The following is a 17,870-nucleotide window of genomic DNA, read 5'->3' as shown; positions in this document are numbered from 1 at the left end:
AATGTAGCATTCATGTCTGAAATTCTCAAAAAACAAAAAAAACCCCAAAACAAACAACAAAAAAAAAACCCAACAGTTTTTAAACTTAAAAATCAAGGAGGGGGAGAAGGATGGAGCAATGACTCGGTGGTTACGAGAACTTCCTGAGGCATAGGCGTGAGGCATTTCCTGAGGAGTTCACCACAGCCACCTGTAACTCCAGCGCTAGGGGATCCACAGGAACCCACATGGGGCAGAAGCATGCGCGCGCGCACGCACATACACACACACACACACACACACACACACACACACACACTCCTAGAGTGTGGGGGCAGTGGAAAAGTTCTCGATACAAAATCTTCCACGTATCAATTCAAAAGAATCTGGGCTGCGTGGAGCTCAGGGTACTGCAGAGATTCTCAGGAAAGCAACGGAAAGAAGACTGATCCTGTTAGCTTGTGTTTGTGTGATCATTTTGCTAAGATAGTTTATTTTAATAAGGTCATTCACCTTCTCCCCTTTCCTGATGACTGAAGCCTAGATGGGTGTGTAATTTCCAGGAAACGGGAAGAACCTTATAGATGCCCTATATACAAATGCTGGGTTGCTGCCAGATTGTAGGTAGGTGGGAAGCCCAAAGTTGGGTATTATTTCTTTGATCAGAATGTTAATTATCATTTGTTTTGGTTTTGTGGTGGAGCCTCAGACAGGCTAGTCAAGTGTTCTGGCACCAAATCACACTCCTGTTCCCAACCAGTTTTCTCTGGGGCTGGAGACTGAACCCAGTGCTTGGTTGTACTAAGCATATATTTAATCATCTGAGCTACATCTCCAGCTCTAATCTAGTTTTATTTTGTTGTTGTTGTTTTGTTTTGTTTTTCGAGACAGGGTTTCTCTGTAGTTTTGGAGCCTGTCCTGGAACTAGCTCTTAGACCAGGCTGGCCTTGAACTCACAGAGATCCACCAGCCTCTGCCTCCCAAGTGCTAGGATTAAGGCGTGCGCCACCACTGCCGGCCTAATCTATTTTTAAAGGTCTATTTTTATTTTATGTGGACGAGTGCTTTTTTGCCTGAATGTGTGTTTGTGCTGAAATCTATCCACAGAGGCCAGAGGAGAGTGTTGGATTCTCAGGAACTGGAATTGCAGACAGTCATGAGCCATCAGATGGATGCTGGGAACTGAACCCAGGTCCTCTGAGAGGCAGGCACTGCATCTGACCATTGAGGCACACTCTAGTTCCTCCATTGTTTTAATGGTTAAAACTTCAAATGACGCTTTGAAAATGGCAGTATCATAGATGATGAACTTTATCCAAGGTGCAATTATTATTAATTGAAAACTTCACCCAAACACTTGCTGTAGGAATTCCTACCGCCAGTAGCCTTTAAATTACCCACCCACTTGGACATGGCCTCTTAAATACTATTTATGCCGATGTAAAGCACGCATCCAGGCTCTTTTCCAGCTGCGGGATTCGGTTGCTGTTCCCCGTTCCAGCAGAGGATTGTGATCTGTGAGTCTACCCCTAAATAAATAACCCTCTATTATACTCAATTCTGAGCTAGTGTGGGATTTCTTTTAAGCATCCTTTCTCAAACACTCTTAACAGTTAAGAGCTGGTATGACAGTTTTAATTGTCAACTTGACTCAATCTAGAATCCTCTGTAAAGAGAGTGTCAGTGAGGGACGGTCTAGGTTAGGTGGGCAGGCCGGTGAAGATATGATGTTGTAGGCAGGCCTGTGGATGTCCTGATTACCTTGTTAACGTAGGTACACAGCCTAAAACAGGGCTCTGCCATTCCCTGTGTGGGTCTGTCTATAAACACAGAGAAAGTGCCAGGTATGGTGGCGCACACCTTGAATCTGAGCAGTTGAGGTAGAGGCAGGTGAATCTCCATGATTTCTAGGTGAGCCTGGTCTTTATAGAGAGTTCCAGGGTAGCCAGGAGTAGAGAGACCCTGTCTCAAAACACCAGAAACTAAAGCAAGTGAGAAAGTGCACTAAGAACTGGCAAGGCCGCGTGCATTCCTGTTCTGTGTTCCTGATGAAGGTGCGATGGGACCACTTTTCTCCAGCTCCCACCATGAGCGTCCCTGCTGTGATGGACTGCAGCCTGGAGCTACAGGCTGGAGTAAACGCTTTCTACAGTGTGTGTCAGGGTGTTTCATCACAGCCGCTGGATGTAAACTCAGACAGTTGCCTTGGCAACTTACAATGATCTCTCTGAAGATCATTATTGAAGATCATTATTATCTCAATATTGTTGGTTTAAAAATTAGTGGAGTTGGGTCATGATATTGAAAAAAAACGTGTTTTATGACAAAAAACTATATAAAATTCAAATTTTAGAATCTCTAAGTAAAGTTTGAATAGAATTCAACTGTATTTGTCGAAGTTACAAAAGTCGAGCAGCTTTGCCATAGATCGCAAGGTCCTCAAATCCTAAAGTATTATTCGCCAACCATTCAGCCAAGTACCAGCAGTCAAAACAACGAAGAACAAGGTCGGAAGCATGCCAAAGGAAAAAAAAGGGATCAAAATACCTTTACACCAAATAATACACAAGTTGAAATTCTGGACATTATTAGGAGACTAAAATATAATTTCTTGCTGGGCCGTGTGGCACACACCTTTAGTCCCAGTACTCAGGAGGCAGAGGCAGGTGGATCTCTGTGAGTTCGAGGCCAGCCTGGTCTATAAGAGCTAGTTCTGGGACAGGCTTCAATGCTACAGAGAAACCCTGCCTTAAAAATCAAATGAAAAAAATAATAATTTCCTAAAAGATGGCTTACGTCAATCATCTGTCTTTGCCCAACCTGTCCCTCCACCTCACCTCTAACTCACTCCTCAGTACCCAACAGGGATCCCCCATGCGGCCACTGACTCCACTGTCTCAGTCACTGCTTCTCGCCTGGACCTCCACATGCCCGTGGGCAGTCACACTTCTTTATTACTTTTAGTTATTAGGTGTGGTACATGTGTAGACACGTGTTTGCACACATACAGCCAGTCATCTACACGTGTGTGTGTGAGGCCAGAAGTTGGCGTCGAGTATCTTTCAATTGCTCTTCACTTTATTTTTTTGAGAGCGTCTACTAACTGAAGCTGGAGCTCACCAATTTGGCGGAGTCGCTGGCTAGAGGGCTCTGCCTGTCTCTGCTGCCTACCCAAAGCTTTTCTATGGGTGCTCGGGATCTGAACTCGGATCTTTCTGCTGCACTTCACTGACTAAGCCATCTTCATTTACATTTAAACCCCCATATTTGGGAGGATTTTGAGCAGGAAGTAGGGGGAAAAAACCAAGTAAATAGCTGAAATAAAAGTAACATCAGAGCCGGGCGGTGGTGGCGCATGCCTTTAATCCCAGCACTCGGGAGGCAGAGGCAGGCGGATCTCTGAGTTCGAGGCCAGCCTGGTCTACAAGAGATAGTTCCAGGACAGGCTCTAGAAACTACAGGGAAACCCTGTCTCGGAAAAAAAAAAAAAAGTAACATCAAATGGAAACCAAAGAAATTATAATTTGATAATAGAAAGGATCCATGAAAGGGAAATGATGGAAGTTCCAAAACAAGAGGTTGATTTGGAAGTTATCTACAATGATTAGTTTCTGAAATTGAATCTCACTCTATTGCCCTGTTGATCTCAAACTCCGGGGCTCACATCAACCTCCAGCATCAACCTCCCATGATGCCTGGGTAGCTGGCACACACCACCACACCTAGGTCTATTCCAAATATTTTGAAGATTACATTCAAGAGTCTGCCACTTAAACATGAAGTATTTTAAAGAAATATCTTATTTAGAACTGTTAAGCTAATTTTTTTTTATTCTAAAATTGGTTCAATTTACAACTTTAAAGAAAAAAATAGAATGCTTTATGAATTTGCATATCAAATTTAGGCAGGGTCATGCTGATCCTCTTAGGATTGCTACAGTTTTAGTCAGTGTACCAAGGTGAGCACATCTTACAACATTTGTCATGTGCCAACGATGGTTGAAATCAACGGGGAATTTCTTTCTTTCTTTTTTAAAAAGTAACCGTTTGTTAGAACAAATACAACAGCATGAACAACGGGGAAAGAGGGTGAAAAGGGGGGAAGAGAATGACGTCAGTGTAGAAAGACATAAATAACTATTTTTTAAAAATATTTACATTTAAATTTGTAATACCACTTATCATTTAAAGAAATCAAAAGCAGACAAATTTGGTTGAAATAAAACCATGAAAAGCACCCAGAACTCTGGACCGAAAAGGGCCCAGAGAATTCAATGTCTCACTTCCAGTCAGACACCTGACTACCAGGCATGCCCTGCTTTTCCTCAGAATAGCACAATGCCGGGGAAACTCAGCCTCTAGGGTCCCAGTGGGGATTTTCTAATTCAGAAAAACTATCAGGGCTTAGTAGCGTACACGTATAACCCCAGCATGTTGGAGGTAGAGGCAGGGGGATCCATCAGGGCGGACAGCACAGGAACAGGACTGACTAACAGCTGTCCTGAAAGCTAGAAACCCGAGGGAGTCGCGCATCCTCCCTCCCCCCCCCCCCCCCCCCCCCCCCCCCCCCCGCACAGAAGCCGGGACCAGGGAATGGCGGAGACAGCGACCAAGTAACTGCTGTAGAACAAAGATGAGAAGTCCTAGGTCCACTCTGTGGGGCTGGGCTTCTGGCAGGGGGAATGAAACAGTCACTGTCACACAGGCCCAGATTGTGCCGTGCTCCTTAAAACCAGGCTACAATCAAAAACAACAAACAGACAAAAATATCGGTGCTGCAGAGCCTGACAAACTTAAGTTCAGGCCCCTGAAGCTTGCCTCAATCACCTGTAGCATGAGTGCTAATTGTTCTTAACAAAAAACCAGAGTCACAGCACTTGGGAGGCAGGGGCAGGAGCATCTCTGTGAGTTCAAGGCCTGTCTAGACTACAAGAGCTAGTTCCAGGACAGGCTCCAAAGCTACAAAGAAACCTTGTCTCAAAACAAAACAAAACAAAACACCCAAAAATACAAACAAAACAAAACAGAAAACCGGAGTCAGATATTAGGGTGTAGAAGCTGAGAGATCAGAGAAACAGTGCAGCCAGCCACTAGAGAGACCTTTTACCTCTACCAAATCCTCAGCCCCAAAGGAGGATTTTGTCCTCAGACTGTCTCCTCTGACAGCATCTGAGCTCCTGTCTCCTCCCGTTTATATTCCTCTTCCCACACAGCCATACCCCTTCCTGTCTCCACTTCCCTAGTGCTGAAATTAAAGACATGGGACTCCCAAGTACTGGGATTAACAGCGTGTGCCACCACCACCTGGCCTGGTGGCTTAGCTCTGCACTCTGATCTTTCGGCGAGTTTTATTTGTTAAGACAAAGTATCACTACACTCACCCAAAGAGCTGAGGACCTGTGAAGGTCACAGGTCAAGACACACCCCCACTAAAAGACTGACAGGTAACGGTAAGGTTGTAGGATGCATCCCCATCATGGATGTCATCTCCCCATCTTCCCAATGTGGCCAAGGCTAGCTTCAAACTGACTTGTCAGTCTCCTGCCTCAGCCTCCCAAGTGCCGGGGTTAAAGGTGTGCACCACCGTACCCAGTCGTATTTTGTTTTGTTTTTGTTTTTCAAGACAGGGTTTCTCTGTGTAGTTTTGGAGCCTGTCCTGGCACTCACTCCATAGACTGGGCTGGCCTTGAACTCACAGAGACCCACTTGCCTCAGCCTCCCGCGTGCTGGGATTAGAGGCGTGCACCACCACCGCCCGGCGTGCCCAGCTATATTACAGCACTTGACCCAGGTGGTGTCACACAGATGTTTAGACGCCACAAGGCGCCGCCGTGGGGCACGCTTCGGTTCTGACCACTCTTCTGCAGGTGCTCTGACACCAGAATGATCTCATACATGGAACCAAGTGCAGACTGCTGTCCTCAACCTCAGTATCATTAGCTACTTCCTTTCCCCCAAACAGCTGGATGACTGTTCTCATGCTTCAGATTTTTCTTTTCCACAGTCATGATTCTTCGTCACACACAATCTTTTCTTACCTCAGATAGGTTTTGTAAAATCCAGACCAGCCTTAAGGTGACATGCTGGGTGGTAAAATTGAAGTGACTGGCTGTCGACATTACTTTACTTCTACTGAAAAAGTGAAGAACTCGGCAGGCACTACGCAACAGCTGTTTTAAAAACAAAAGATATTTTTAAGAAAACACAATTAATGGTACTTAATCCCTGCCCTCTTTTTTTTTTTTTTTTTTAATGCGACAGGGTCTTATTATGTAGTCCTGGCTGGCCTTGAACAAACACAGAGATCCACCTGCCATGTCCAACTTAAGCACTTTCTTTCCTTCTTACTTGTTTATGTTTGAGAGCTTTATTGGGTCATCAGATCCCAATATAGATGGTTGCGAGTCTCCACGTGGTTGCTGGGAATTGAACTCAGGACCTCTGTAAGAGCAGCTAGTGCTCTTAAACTCCAAGCCCACTCTCCAGCCCTTAAGTAGTTTCTTTCTTTCTTTTTTTTTTGGTTTTTCGAGACAGGGTTTCCCTGTAGTTTCTAGAGCCTGTCCTGGAACTAGCTCTTGTAGACCAGGCTGGCCTCGAACTCAGAGATCCGCCTGCCTCTGCCTCCCGAGTGCTGGGATCCTTAAGTAGTTTCTTATAAAATAAAACGCAGAGGCTGGAGAGGTGGCTTGGTGGTTAAGAGTATTTGTTGCTCCTGCAGAGCACCTGGGTTCAATTCCAACACCCCCACATGGTGACTAACAGCCTTCTGTAACTCTAGCTCCAGAGGATTTGACGCCTTCTTCTGACATCTGTGAGCATTGGGCACATATGTGGCGCACATACATACATGCAGACAAAACACTCATGCACGTAAGATAAAAGTGAATAAGTCTTTAAAAAATATTTTTTAAGAACAAACAACAACACAACATGGAGCCAGGTGTAGTGGTGTGTACTTCAACCTCAGCACCTGGGAGGCAGGTAGCAAGACCACAAGTTCAGAGTCAGTCCAGGCTCCGTAACAAGTTCTAAGTCAGGGGCTACAACAGCAAACAATGGAGATGGGTTTGAGGTGAAGGGGCTTGTTGTGCACAGAAGAGGACTAAGTTCTGATCCCCAGGACCAACATAAGTGCGATGAGGGTGTGGAGGCCCACCTGGAACTCCCCAGACTCCTGCACCAGCACAGACACTACTGTAGCTAAGGCATCAACCCCAAGGCTTCAGAAGGCGACACCGGCAATACTGCATCTCGGTGATGACGCCAGAGGCGGCAGGCTGCACCCTGTCTGAAGGGCCAGAAAACTGCTTTGTCCTTTTCCTCGATAGTGTGGGGACTCGACAGAAATGACACAACAGCAGCCAGTGCACGCTGTTTTTATGGTCATTGTCATCACTGCCCGCCCTGCACCAGCGGCCAGCAAGGTGCCAGGTGTATCGTGCAGAACTGTGAAGTCTGCTAGCTGTCAATATCCACTCACTTTGTCAGAAACAATGATGATGCAGTTTGGTCATTTCAATTCACATACTCTATATCTTTATCCTTTATCCAGGCAGAAACACAAATTCTCTTAATCACGTGACACACAGATCCACTCCGAATCCCCTCCAGCCTTCCTGAGGGCCAGTAGTGAAGTGCTTAAATCTATTGCAAATGCTCCTGGGGGTTAGTATTGTATTTCACTTTTGGGGAAAATGTATGATTGATTCTTTTAGTCTTACTGTCCTAAAACATAAAAGGTAGGGGACTCGGGGCTGGAGAGATGGCTCAGCGTTTAAGAGCACTGACTGTTCTTCCAGAGGACTGGGGTTCAGTTCCTAGCACTCTGCACTCACATGGAAGCTCACAACTGTCTGTAACTCCAAAATCTGATACCCTCACACACAATGCAGGCAAAACACCAATGCACACTAAAAAACTAAATACATTAATTAAAATGAAAAAGAAAGGTAGGGGACTCTAAAATTAAATCAACAGCTGAGAGACATTTATAGAAAAAAGTAAAAACATTTGATTAAAAAATTACCTTCGCCGGGCGGTGGTGGCACACGCCTTTAATCCCAGCACTCGGGAGGCAGAGGCAGGCGGATCTCTGTGAGTTCGAGACCAGCCTGGTCTACAAGAGCTAGTTCCAGGACAGGCTCCAAAGCCACAGAGAAACCCTGTCTCGAAAAACAAAACAAAACAACAACAAAAAAAAAATTACCTTCATTACAAGAGAATTATTCCAGGATTTTACAAGGTCAGCTGCCCTTAGGTCTTGCCAGCTAATGAAGTTGTGAAAATGATGTCCTGTTTTCCTAAGAAAGAAGGAAATAGTAAAGTATAAATCAGATACTATACTTTGGTCAGCCACAGAGGGCTGGGAATATTGTCAGGACACTAGCTAGAATGTGTGAGGCCCTAGGCTCAACCCCTAGCATAAAAAAGAAAAAAAAATCTGCTAAAAGAGAAAACAACAACAACAACAAAAAGACACACTATAATTTCAAATACAATCAAGTAAATGGAACTTTCTATTGAATTCTCTTTGGTTTTATAAACTGAGTAACGGCTTAACAATTATCTGACAGTAACTGGATCATGTTATTCAGCTCTTGAGAGGCTGAAGCAGGAAGACAGCCACAAGTATCATGCCAGCCTCGGATACAGAGTGAGACCTTGTTTCATAAGCCACGCCTCTCCCAACAAACCAGAAATATAATCTAACACATTGTATCAGATTTTGAATAGACTTTACTTCAAAAGACTGTCCTTTTAAAACAATGTATACTTTCAACAACAAAATTACTTGACAATGCCTTTGAGAAAGCTCTGTTTTAGAGAGCCAATAGGCCTGTCACGGCTGCACACATCCTTAATTCCCGGCACTACAGAGGCAGGAAAATTTCTGAGTTCTAGCCCAGTCTGGTCTACACAGCAAGCTCCAGGTCAGCCAGGGCTGCATAGCAAGATTTCGTCTCACAAAACAAAAAATAAAACAAACAAAATGTCAATGGTTCCCCCTTCCTCATGTTCACCTTGGTACAATCATGTACAAACTTCAGACCCACGGCATATCTAGGGTACCCCTTAGCCTCTCCGCATCTCTCAGCTTTAGAACTTGGCATCTAAGATGATTACCAAGATGTATCCAACAAAGAAGAGTCCAGGACCAGTGAGATGGCTCAGCAGTGAAAGTGCTGGCTGCCGAGCCTGATAACCTGAGTTCAAAGACAAGAGTAAGTACTGGAAGGAAAGGACCGGTTCCCAAAAGGGCCCCCAGGCCTGTGGCGCGCGCCTTTAATCCCAGCACTCGGGAGGCAGAGGCAGGCCGATCTCTGAGTTCGAGGCCAGCCTGGTCTACAAGAGCTAGTTCCAGGACAGGCTCCAAAGCTACAGAGAAACTCTTTTTGGAAAAAAAAAAAAACAAAAAAAAAAAGAAAGAAAAAGAAAAAAGAAAAAAGGTGCCTCCACACAGTGACATGCTGTGGGATAATGCTCTTGTACACTGTAAAGATCTGTCACTTGTATTTGCTTGTATTTGGTTTAATAAAACACTGACTGGTCAGAAGTCAGGCAGGAAGTGTAGGCGGGGCAACCAGACTAGGAGAATTCTGGGAAAAGGAAAGACAGAGCTGCAGTCTTCATCCAGAAGCAGAAGAAGACGAGAATGTCTCACTGAAAAAGGGTACCAAGCACGTGGCTAAACATAAAAAAGAATTATGGGTTAATATAAATTGTAAGAGGGAAGAACAGGCCAAACAGTTTGTAATTACTAGAAGCCTCTGTGTGTTATTTGGGACTGGATGGCTGTGGGACCAGGCGGGACAGAAACTTCTGTCTACACTGACACATGGCCACACTCACACACATCACATACACATACAGACGCAATAATATTTCATTTTATCTGTATGTATGGTGTTTTGTCTGCATATGTCTGCATACCACATGCACGAAGAGCCTACAGAGGCCAGAGGAGATCATTGGTTCCCCAGAATGTGAGTATAGTAACCATATTAGATGGTTATTAGCCATCATGCGGGTGCTGAGAATCAAACATAGGTCCAGTTCCCAATAATAAAAAAATTTTTTAAGAAATATTTATTTATTTATTATGTATACAGTATTCTGTCTATGTATATGCCTGCAGGCCAGAAGAGGGCACCAGACCCCATTACAGATGGTTGTGAGCCACCATATGGTTGCTGGTAATTGAACTCAGGACCTTTGGAAGAGCAGGCAGTGCTCTTAACCTCTGAACCATCTCTCCAGCCCCAATAATAAAAATTTTTAAAAGAAAAAAGATAGAAAAAAAATCGAAGCCAGGCATGGTGACGCATGCCTGTAATCTCATTTGGAGACCTGATGCAGGAAGACCGCAGTGAGCCAGCGCAAAGCCAGCCTGATCTACCTGGGGTAGAGTGAGACCTTATCTCAGAATTAATTATCTTCCAGTGGTGGTGGTGAATACAGGTAGGAAGCTAAATAGGCAAGAGTTCAAGGCCCGCCTGGGCTACACCGGTCTCTTTAAAAGAACAAGACAAAGCAAAGAAAAATCTAGCAAACCCTGAGTCAATACCACAGTAATAGCATGGAGCTAAGAAACACAGAAGAAAGCTGCCTTCTTCTGAGGCTCCTGCAAGTTGCCTGCTGGTGTGTACTAATATTTTCCTTTTAAAAATTATTTTTAACTTTTTATTTTTACAGTGCTGGGGATTGAAGCTGGGACCTGAGATGCACGCCCAGTCCTGACTTCTACCCAGGCACAGGTTGTCTTCTATGTCGGTTTAACCATCTTCAGTTCCTAATTCCCCAGTGTTCCCCGGAGCAGCCCATCCCCCTTGCCACTTCCTTCCGCAAACACTGCTGAAGGTGTTTGTTCCAAAAGATGGAGACAGAGCGGTGAACAGAACGCAAGCATTTCTGCTATGGTGAATATGCTTTTACCATGGGACTCAAATAATCACCCCATCGCTTACAGACAACAGGAGCAAGCCCCAGGAAGGAGAAATAGAGGTACCCGAGTGTAGGGACAACCTGAGTTAGGGACAAGCTGCCCGTAGGGAGGAAGGGAAATTGGCTCCGAGGAACCAGAGTGTGAACAAGGAGGTAAGTGCTCGGACGTGGTGGCTGTCGAGTGTTCAAAGGTCCGGAGGGAGGTGAAGCACTGAAGAGCTGAAAGGCTAACATGGCAGAAGAAGAGAAAAATCTCAAGATGGAAATGGGGTTAACTCAAAACACCAAACAATCTAGAAGTTGATCTCAAGTGTTGGTATTCATTTAGCATGGAACTAGGTGAGCTTTATCTCTAGAAGAGGAGAAAACAAAGAGAGGAACACCAAGGACAGTATCATAAACAAACTGCCTTCAATCCTGGTAACACCTTACACCCTTCTGTGGCCTGTTAGCATACTTGGTATCAGAAACAATTAGTAATAACCACGAGCACAAACATCAACTGCTACAGTGAAAGTCACATTTGGCAAGGGATAGAGTCGTTTATATAGGGTGATGGTGAATATAATCCCCTGAGGGCATCGCCATTGTATCCAGTTTCACCAGCCGGCTGAGAACCTCAACAGTTTCTGAGCGATCCCAGTCTGTGACTCATATTTTACCCTGCTAATTGGCACACACCCTGATCTGGGGTTGTCTGGCAAACTCCCTGAGAGACTCAGCCAATGAAGAAACAAACAAGTCGGGATTTTTTTCAAAAGCAGCAAAATGGAGGAAATCCAACTTATAATTATTGCAGAAAGCGAACTACACACCATGGACTAAATATGAAAAAAAGAAGGTTTAGCTCAAAAGAATACGAGAAAATGAAGGACTGGAAAACATTAACACCAAGTTTCCTGGCTTTGTGAGAGCGGGGCATAGGGCGGGTGTTTCAAAGAGAAAACTCATAATAACCTGTTTGACTGCTACACCAATACGGTACCTGAACTATCTCAGAGCCTGACCTGATTTTTCTAAAATTAAAAATGTTGTCCCACTGTCACAGAAAAACTGCTGCCTTCCTGCCATGGATGACAGAGCAGCCTGAAAGAAAGAATTTAAGGGACCAATGACCTCATCTCCAACTCTGACCGACAGGGCTATCTCCAGCAAATCCCTTCCTGGGGAACTCTCTCTCACACGTCTCCAGCACACACTTTCCACACCCGCGCTGGTGTTGCTTTGCCAGGGTCCTCCGGGCCCAAAGCTCTTCAAGGCTGGGAGAGATGAAAACCTCAGTGCAAAACTGTGGTCTGCTTCTCTTTCCTTCACACAGTGTCTATTGAAGATAATACGCCTGTTTCTGGAGGGTTCTGCTGGCAACTTTACAGTGTCTGGAGACATTTGAGTTTGTCTCAAGGGGCGGGACATCTACAATGCACAAAACATCCACCATCTTGAAAAGAAACACCCGAGAAAAAGTGCCATGGCTGGGTCTGCTGCTCACTCAGGTTTAACTCAGTGTTATGGTTTTCTGTTTGTCTCTGAGACAAGATTTCACGAGATAGCCCAGGCTAGCCACGGCTAGAGTAGTCTCTTCCTGCCTCAGTCATCTGAGTGCCTGGATCACTGGTGTGAGCCACCAAGCCTAGCTACATTTCAAAAGCCAGATCCTTGGGAAATTCAGGCTTAACTCCTCCTTCTTATCTTTCGCCTGACGGCCCAAGCTCACGGAGTCCAGAGAAAGCTCAAAAAAAATCTTAGAGTTTTGTTTCTCCTTTCATTTTGCCATGCTTCTCTACAGTGCGAGGCTGGTCTTGAACTCCTGGACTTAGGCAATACTCCAGATTCAGACCCCCGAATGCTGGGATGGCAGGTATATGCTACCACTACGTCCAGTTCCTTTTTATTGCTTTATTTTAAAAGTAGGAAAAAAAGGCATAAATATTGAAGGCAGATGGTAGTACTCAAAAGTAACAGGCCTCACACTTAAACAACAACAGCAAACCCCAAGGACAAAATGATGCTTTTGGATGCTGCTCAATGGCAGAGTACTGGCCCTTGAGGCCCCTTGAGGCCCTAGATCCAATCTCTGCACTTTAAAAAGGAAAAAAAAGTGAAATAAACAAAAAAACCAAGCCAAAGCTAGTTTGGAATCCTGGCCCTAGTCACTAAGTGACCTTGAACAACCTAATATCTTATCTTCAGTTTCTTTCCTGGTCTGTGGAACAGCAAAGGTGTTTATCATTTGGCAGCTATGACAGTGCTGCCACTGTGTCTAACACACCTCAGCTGCTGCACAGACTTGCTGTGCTCCTGACATCTGTTAGGTCCTCTGACTCTCTTTAACTATAAGACAACTTTTTCAGACCTTCGTGTTCATTGGGAAAGTCAACTTATTCAAAAGAGAGAGGAGAAGAGAACTTCACCTCCTTCTAAGTTTTCTTTTGAAATGTGGGGTACTCACTGTGTTGCCCTGGCTGCCCTTAAACTCAGTTCAAACAATCCTCCTGCCTCAGCTTCCCAAGCACTGGAACTATAGGCATGAAAAGACCACCTCCTGTGTGCTACTGTATGGTTTCACTCTCTGTACTACTGAAATGCATGCCATGCCTGGCTTCTTCCTCATTTTAAGTAAGTTAAGCTCAGATAATGATAAGGAGTAGATGAGCCGAAATGGAAACCCGTTTTCATCTGTCTTAGCCAAACACAATGGTTCTCCACCCACAAACTGAAAACTCCCCGGACAGGTTCCTCAAGCAGCCAACTCCCTGAAGCAGCGCCCCTACATAAAGCACTTACTTGTTCCACGTAATAAAAGTGGCTCTCTGCGTTGATATGCCAAGACCGACAATTTGATTCATCTGTACGCCTGCAGCTAAAGGCAAAGACAGATAAGACAGGTTTAAAACCCAGAGAAGTTCAGCTGTTGTAACAATACAGCACGGAACCCGAGATGGGCAGACTGTCTGAGCTGTTTAATAAGCAAAGCAATGCTAAGATAAATTTTGCATTATTTTTACTTAAAATGAAAAAAAGATATCCTAATAATAACAAAAACGCCCTTTTAAGGGCTAGAGAGATGGCTTAGAGGTTAAGAGCACTGCCTGCTCTTCCAAAGGTCCTGAGTTCAATTCCCAGCAACCACATGGTGGCTCACAACCATCTGTAATGGGGTCTGGTGCCCTCTTCTGGCCTGCAGGTATACACACAGACAGAATATTGTATACATAATAAATAAATAAATATTAAAAAACGCCCTTTTAAACGTTTAAATGAGAGAAAAACAAATCCTATTTAGTCATACTGTATTTTCCTGATAATACTAAAAACCTGGCTCTTAGTTTAGGCAATAACCAGTTATAATAGAAGCTGCCTGATGATGCCGAATGGGAAATCTCTAGGGAGATTAGTTTAATTGCTGAAATTAAGATCGTATTTTTCAACACAAACAGATGAAGTATAGAAATAAAAACATGAGTTTTGTTTTTCTTTGTTTTGTTCTGAGACAGGTCTAATTCTGTAGCCCAGGCTGGCCCAACAGCAATCCTCCTGCCCCACCAACCTGAGTGCTGGGAGTGTAGGCGGGGCCTCCACACTCAGTGTACATTAAGGCCGTGGTTGTTGTTACTTTGTTATTAAGATTTATTTTTAGCCATCTCTGTGTGTATACTATGTGTGTGCAGGTGCTTGAGGAGGCCCTGGAGGGATCTGAAATCCCCGAGACAGGAGTCATGAGTCTCCCAACATGGGTGCTGGGAACTGAACTCAGCCCTCTGGAAGGGTAGTAAGCACTCGAAACCACTGAGCTGTGGTTGTTTTGTTATGAGACAGAAGAGAATGCGTGTATTATATGATGGGGGCACATGCCTCGGTACATACGTGGAGTCAATTCTCCCCTCAACCTTTACATGGGTTCCAGGGGTCAAACTCAGGTCACTACACATGCATGTGCCAAGTGCTTTTACCCACAGAGTCATCTCACCATCCTTTTGTGCTGCTGGGAACACATGCCTCATGCATGCTAGGCAAACACTGTATACCACCAAGCTACATCACAACACCAAAACACGAGCTTTTTGAACCAAATTTCCTAAAACATAAAAATGTGGGGTTTTGCTTTGTTTTTCTCTTCTTCTTCTTCTTCTTCTTCTTCTTCTTCTTCTTCTTCTTCTTCTTCTTCCTCTTCCTCCTCTTCCTCTTCTCCCTCTTCCTCTTCCTCCTCCTCCTCGTCCTCCTCCTCGTCTTCCTCCTCCTCCTCGTCTTCCTCCTCCTCCTCCTCCTCCTCCTCCTCTTCTTCTTTCTTCTTCTTTTTTGAGGTCCAATGGTCTTATTTTTACAGATTTCAGCTAGTGAAAAGCCTTCACCTGTAGAGCCCATGTTCCCTCTGGGTCTCTTCTCTGGGCACCACTATGAGAAGAGCTGCTCCAGCAGTGGGGTGGCCCAATAGGTAGGAACCAACAAAGTCCAAAGTCCAGAATGCAGCGGAGTCCAGGGTGCCAGCCAGAGCAACTCCGGCAGCCACAGTGTGTGCACTTGACAATGCGACCCACTTCCATCTTGCTTTTGGGAACCCGGCAAATGCAGTTTGTCCCAGCGTAGGCAGCACAGATTCTCACAGCCCTGCTCTTTCCACTTTGCCATCAGGTTTTTGTCTGCATAGCCTTCTTTAATGCAACATTCACAGAGCTCTCTACTTATGGCTTCCCGCTTGTAAAAGAGGTCAAAAATATAATGAGTTTTTTTTGTTATGTATTTTGAAAATGGGCCACAGAGATTCCACTTTTCTCTTTCCCTCATGAGGTTCAGTTTCAGCTTCTCTCATCTTTTTATCTAATTCATCCAGTGTTGGTTCGATCAACTCCCAGACATCTGGAGGCAATTCCCGGCTTCTTTTGACTTTGAGAAGATCAGAAGACCAAGCACCTACGGCCACTGCTTCTTTATTGATGACTTTTGCCCCAGAAGTGAATAGAGACTGGGACAAATTAACTGGAGAATCGGCCATTTCTTTTTGTTTCTCTTCTTTGAGTTTCTCTTTCAGGAATAATGAATAGATAGATGGCTTGCTGCGCTCTAGAAATCCTCAGACCGAATGGGCGCTTTGTTTTGTTTTGAGACTGGATCTCACTATGTAGCCCTGGCTGGCCCAGAACACGTGTCGATCTAGACCAGAGTGACCTTGAAGTCACAGAGATCAATTTGCCTCTGCCTCCTGAGATAGAAATATGTTTTTTGGGTAATGTTCTTTTTTCTTTGCAACTATGTTTCATTATGTGCAAACTGGCCTCAAACCTATTAATCTGATGGCTGGGATTACATGATGTCACCACAGTTCAGCTTGTAATGTTCTTTTAGAATCAGCTCATGTGAGTACTGAGAAAAATGTATCACCTTCTATATAGTTTTCCTTCCAAAAATGTTTAATCTGAATCTAACCACGAGGAATCAGACAACTCAAAATAAGGAACAGTCTATTAAATGAGTCTGTACTTTTGAAAAGGATCAATGTAAAAGGGCTGGAGAGATGGCTCAGTGGTTAAGAGCACAGTTGCTCTTGCGGAAGACCTGGGTTCAATTCCCAGCACCCACATGGAGGTTCACACCTGAAGTCTGTAATTCCAGTTCCAGGGAATGCTTCTGGCCTCCACATGCACCATGCACAGACTTGGTGCACAGGCACACATGAAGGTAAAAGGCCCACACAAATGAAATAAAAATAGTAAATATTGAAAAAAATTAACCATCAATCTCAAAGAGTGTGCTCCTGATGGATAGAACAGACTGGCACCTGCATGAAATGTCTCACGTGCTTGAATTCCAGACTGAAAATAAAGTTAGCTTTTTGTTTTGTTTTCCAAGATAGGGTTTCTCTGTGTAACAGCTCTGGCTATCCTGGAACTCACTCTGTAGACCAGGCTGGCCCCAGATTCACAGAGATCCACCTGCCTCTGCTCCCAAGTGCTGGGATTAAAAGTGTGCGCCACTACTGCCTGGGTAAAGTTATCTTTTAACTTAAAAGAAGAGAATCTGAAGAGAGAATACTGGACAGTAGCTTTAGTGTGTTCCTGAGGAAGGTGAGGGCCGGATTTTAGTCACAGAGGAGGTACCCTTTACTATGGTATCATCCTGCAGTGTTCGGACGTGACAGCTTACATTACAACTGGCCAAAGAGCTCAGTAAGGGAAGTGTGCAGAGACCCATAGATGGAGCAAAACTATGTCTCTATATTACACTAGTTAGTTTGTCGGTGTAACACAGCTAGAGGCACGTAAGAAAGAAAGAATCTCGACTGAGAAATTGCTTCCATCAGGTTGGCCTGTAGGCAAGCCTGTGGGTCATTTTCTTGATTAATGATTCATGTGGAAGAGTCCAGTCCACTGTGGCTGGTACTAGTCCCTGGGCTGGTGTTCTGGGTGTTTAAGGCAAGATGAACAAGCCAGTAGGCAGTGTTCCTCCATGCCTTTGCTTCAGTTCCTGCCTCCAGGTTCCTGCCCTGAATTCCCTGGATGATGACGGACTGACTTCTAAGCTGTGAGATGAAAAAACTCTTCCTCCAAGATGCTTTCAGTCAGTGTTTAGTTACATTACTATCAACCTGATGGACAGTCTAGTCTTTGAGTCTGTGTTTAGTAACATTACTATCAACCTGATGGACAGTCTAGTCTTTGAGTCAGTGTTTAGTAACATTACTATCAACCTGACCGACAGTCTAGTCTTTGAGTCAGTGTTTAGTAACATTACTATCAACCTGACCAACAGACAGTCTAGCAGAGAAGTCTACACATGTGCACTGAATGGCCCTTCCCAAGACCAAAACCAGTGCATATGCTAAGGACATTCTTCCACTGAGCATCTGGTGAAATAGATTCTAAAATATTCAAAACTAAAAAGACAAAAAGGAAAAGTAATTCAGTCTCCCAAAATTTCAATGTTCTTAAACGTTACACTAAAAAGAGTGGTTTCTCC

General features: G+C 44.5%; 1 protein-coding gene, 1 non-coding gene and 1 pseudogene across 2 annotated transcripts in view; all 3 read right to left on the bottom strand.

The window, feature by feature from the left end:
• The window catches only part of Gk5 (glycerol kinase 5), a 71,290-nt gene that overhangs the window by 37,550 nt on the left and 15,870 nt on the right, over positions 1-17,870 (bottom strand). The window contains exons 3-5 of the mRNA XM_038322253.1: positions 13,704-13,779; positions 8,185-8,278; positions 6,017-6,148 (exon numbers count right to left, since the gene is read on the bottom strand). Coding sequence (XP_038178181.1) covers positions 6,017-6,148; positions 8,185-8,278; positions 13,704-13,779 — 302 coding nt within the window. The remainder of the gene's footprint in view (positions 1-6,016; positions 6,149-8,184; positions 8,279-13,703; positions 13,780-17,870) is intronic.
• Positions 3,843-3,945, bottom strand: LOC119810900. Its single transcript, XR_005284838.1, has one exon. It is a non-coding gene; the product is annotated as a U6 spliceosomal RNA (small nuclear RNA).
• LOC119808844 lies at positions 15,251-15,909 on the bottom strand (annotated as a pseudogene).

Source organism: Arvicola amphibius, chromosome 3, assembly GCF_903992535.2.
Source record: "Arvicola amphibius chromosome 3, mArvAmp1.2, whole genome shotgun sequence".
NCBI classification, from domain to species: Eukaryota; Metazoa; Chordata; class Mammalia; order Rodentia; family Cricetidae; genus Arvicola; species Arvicola amphibius.
This window is presented reverse-complemented; position numbering and strand designations above follow the sequence as displayed.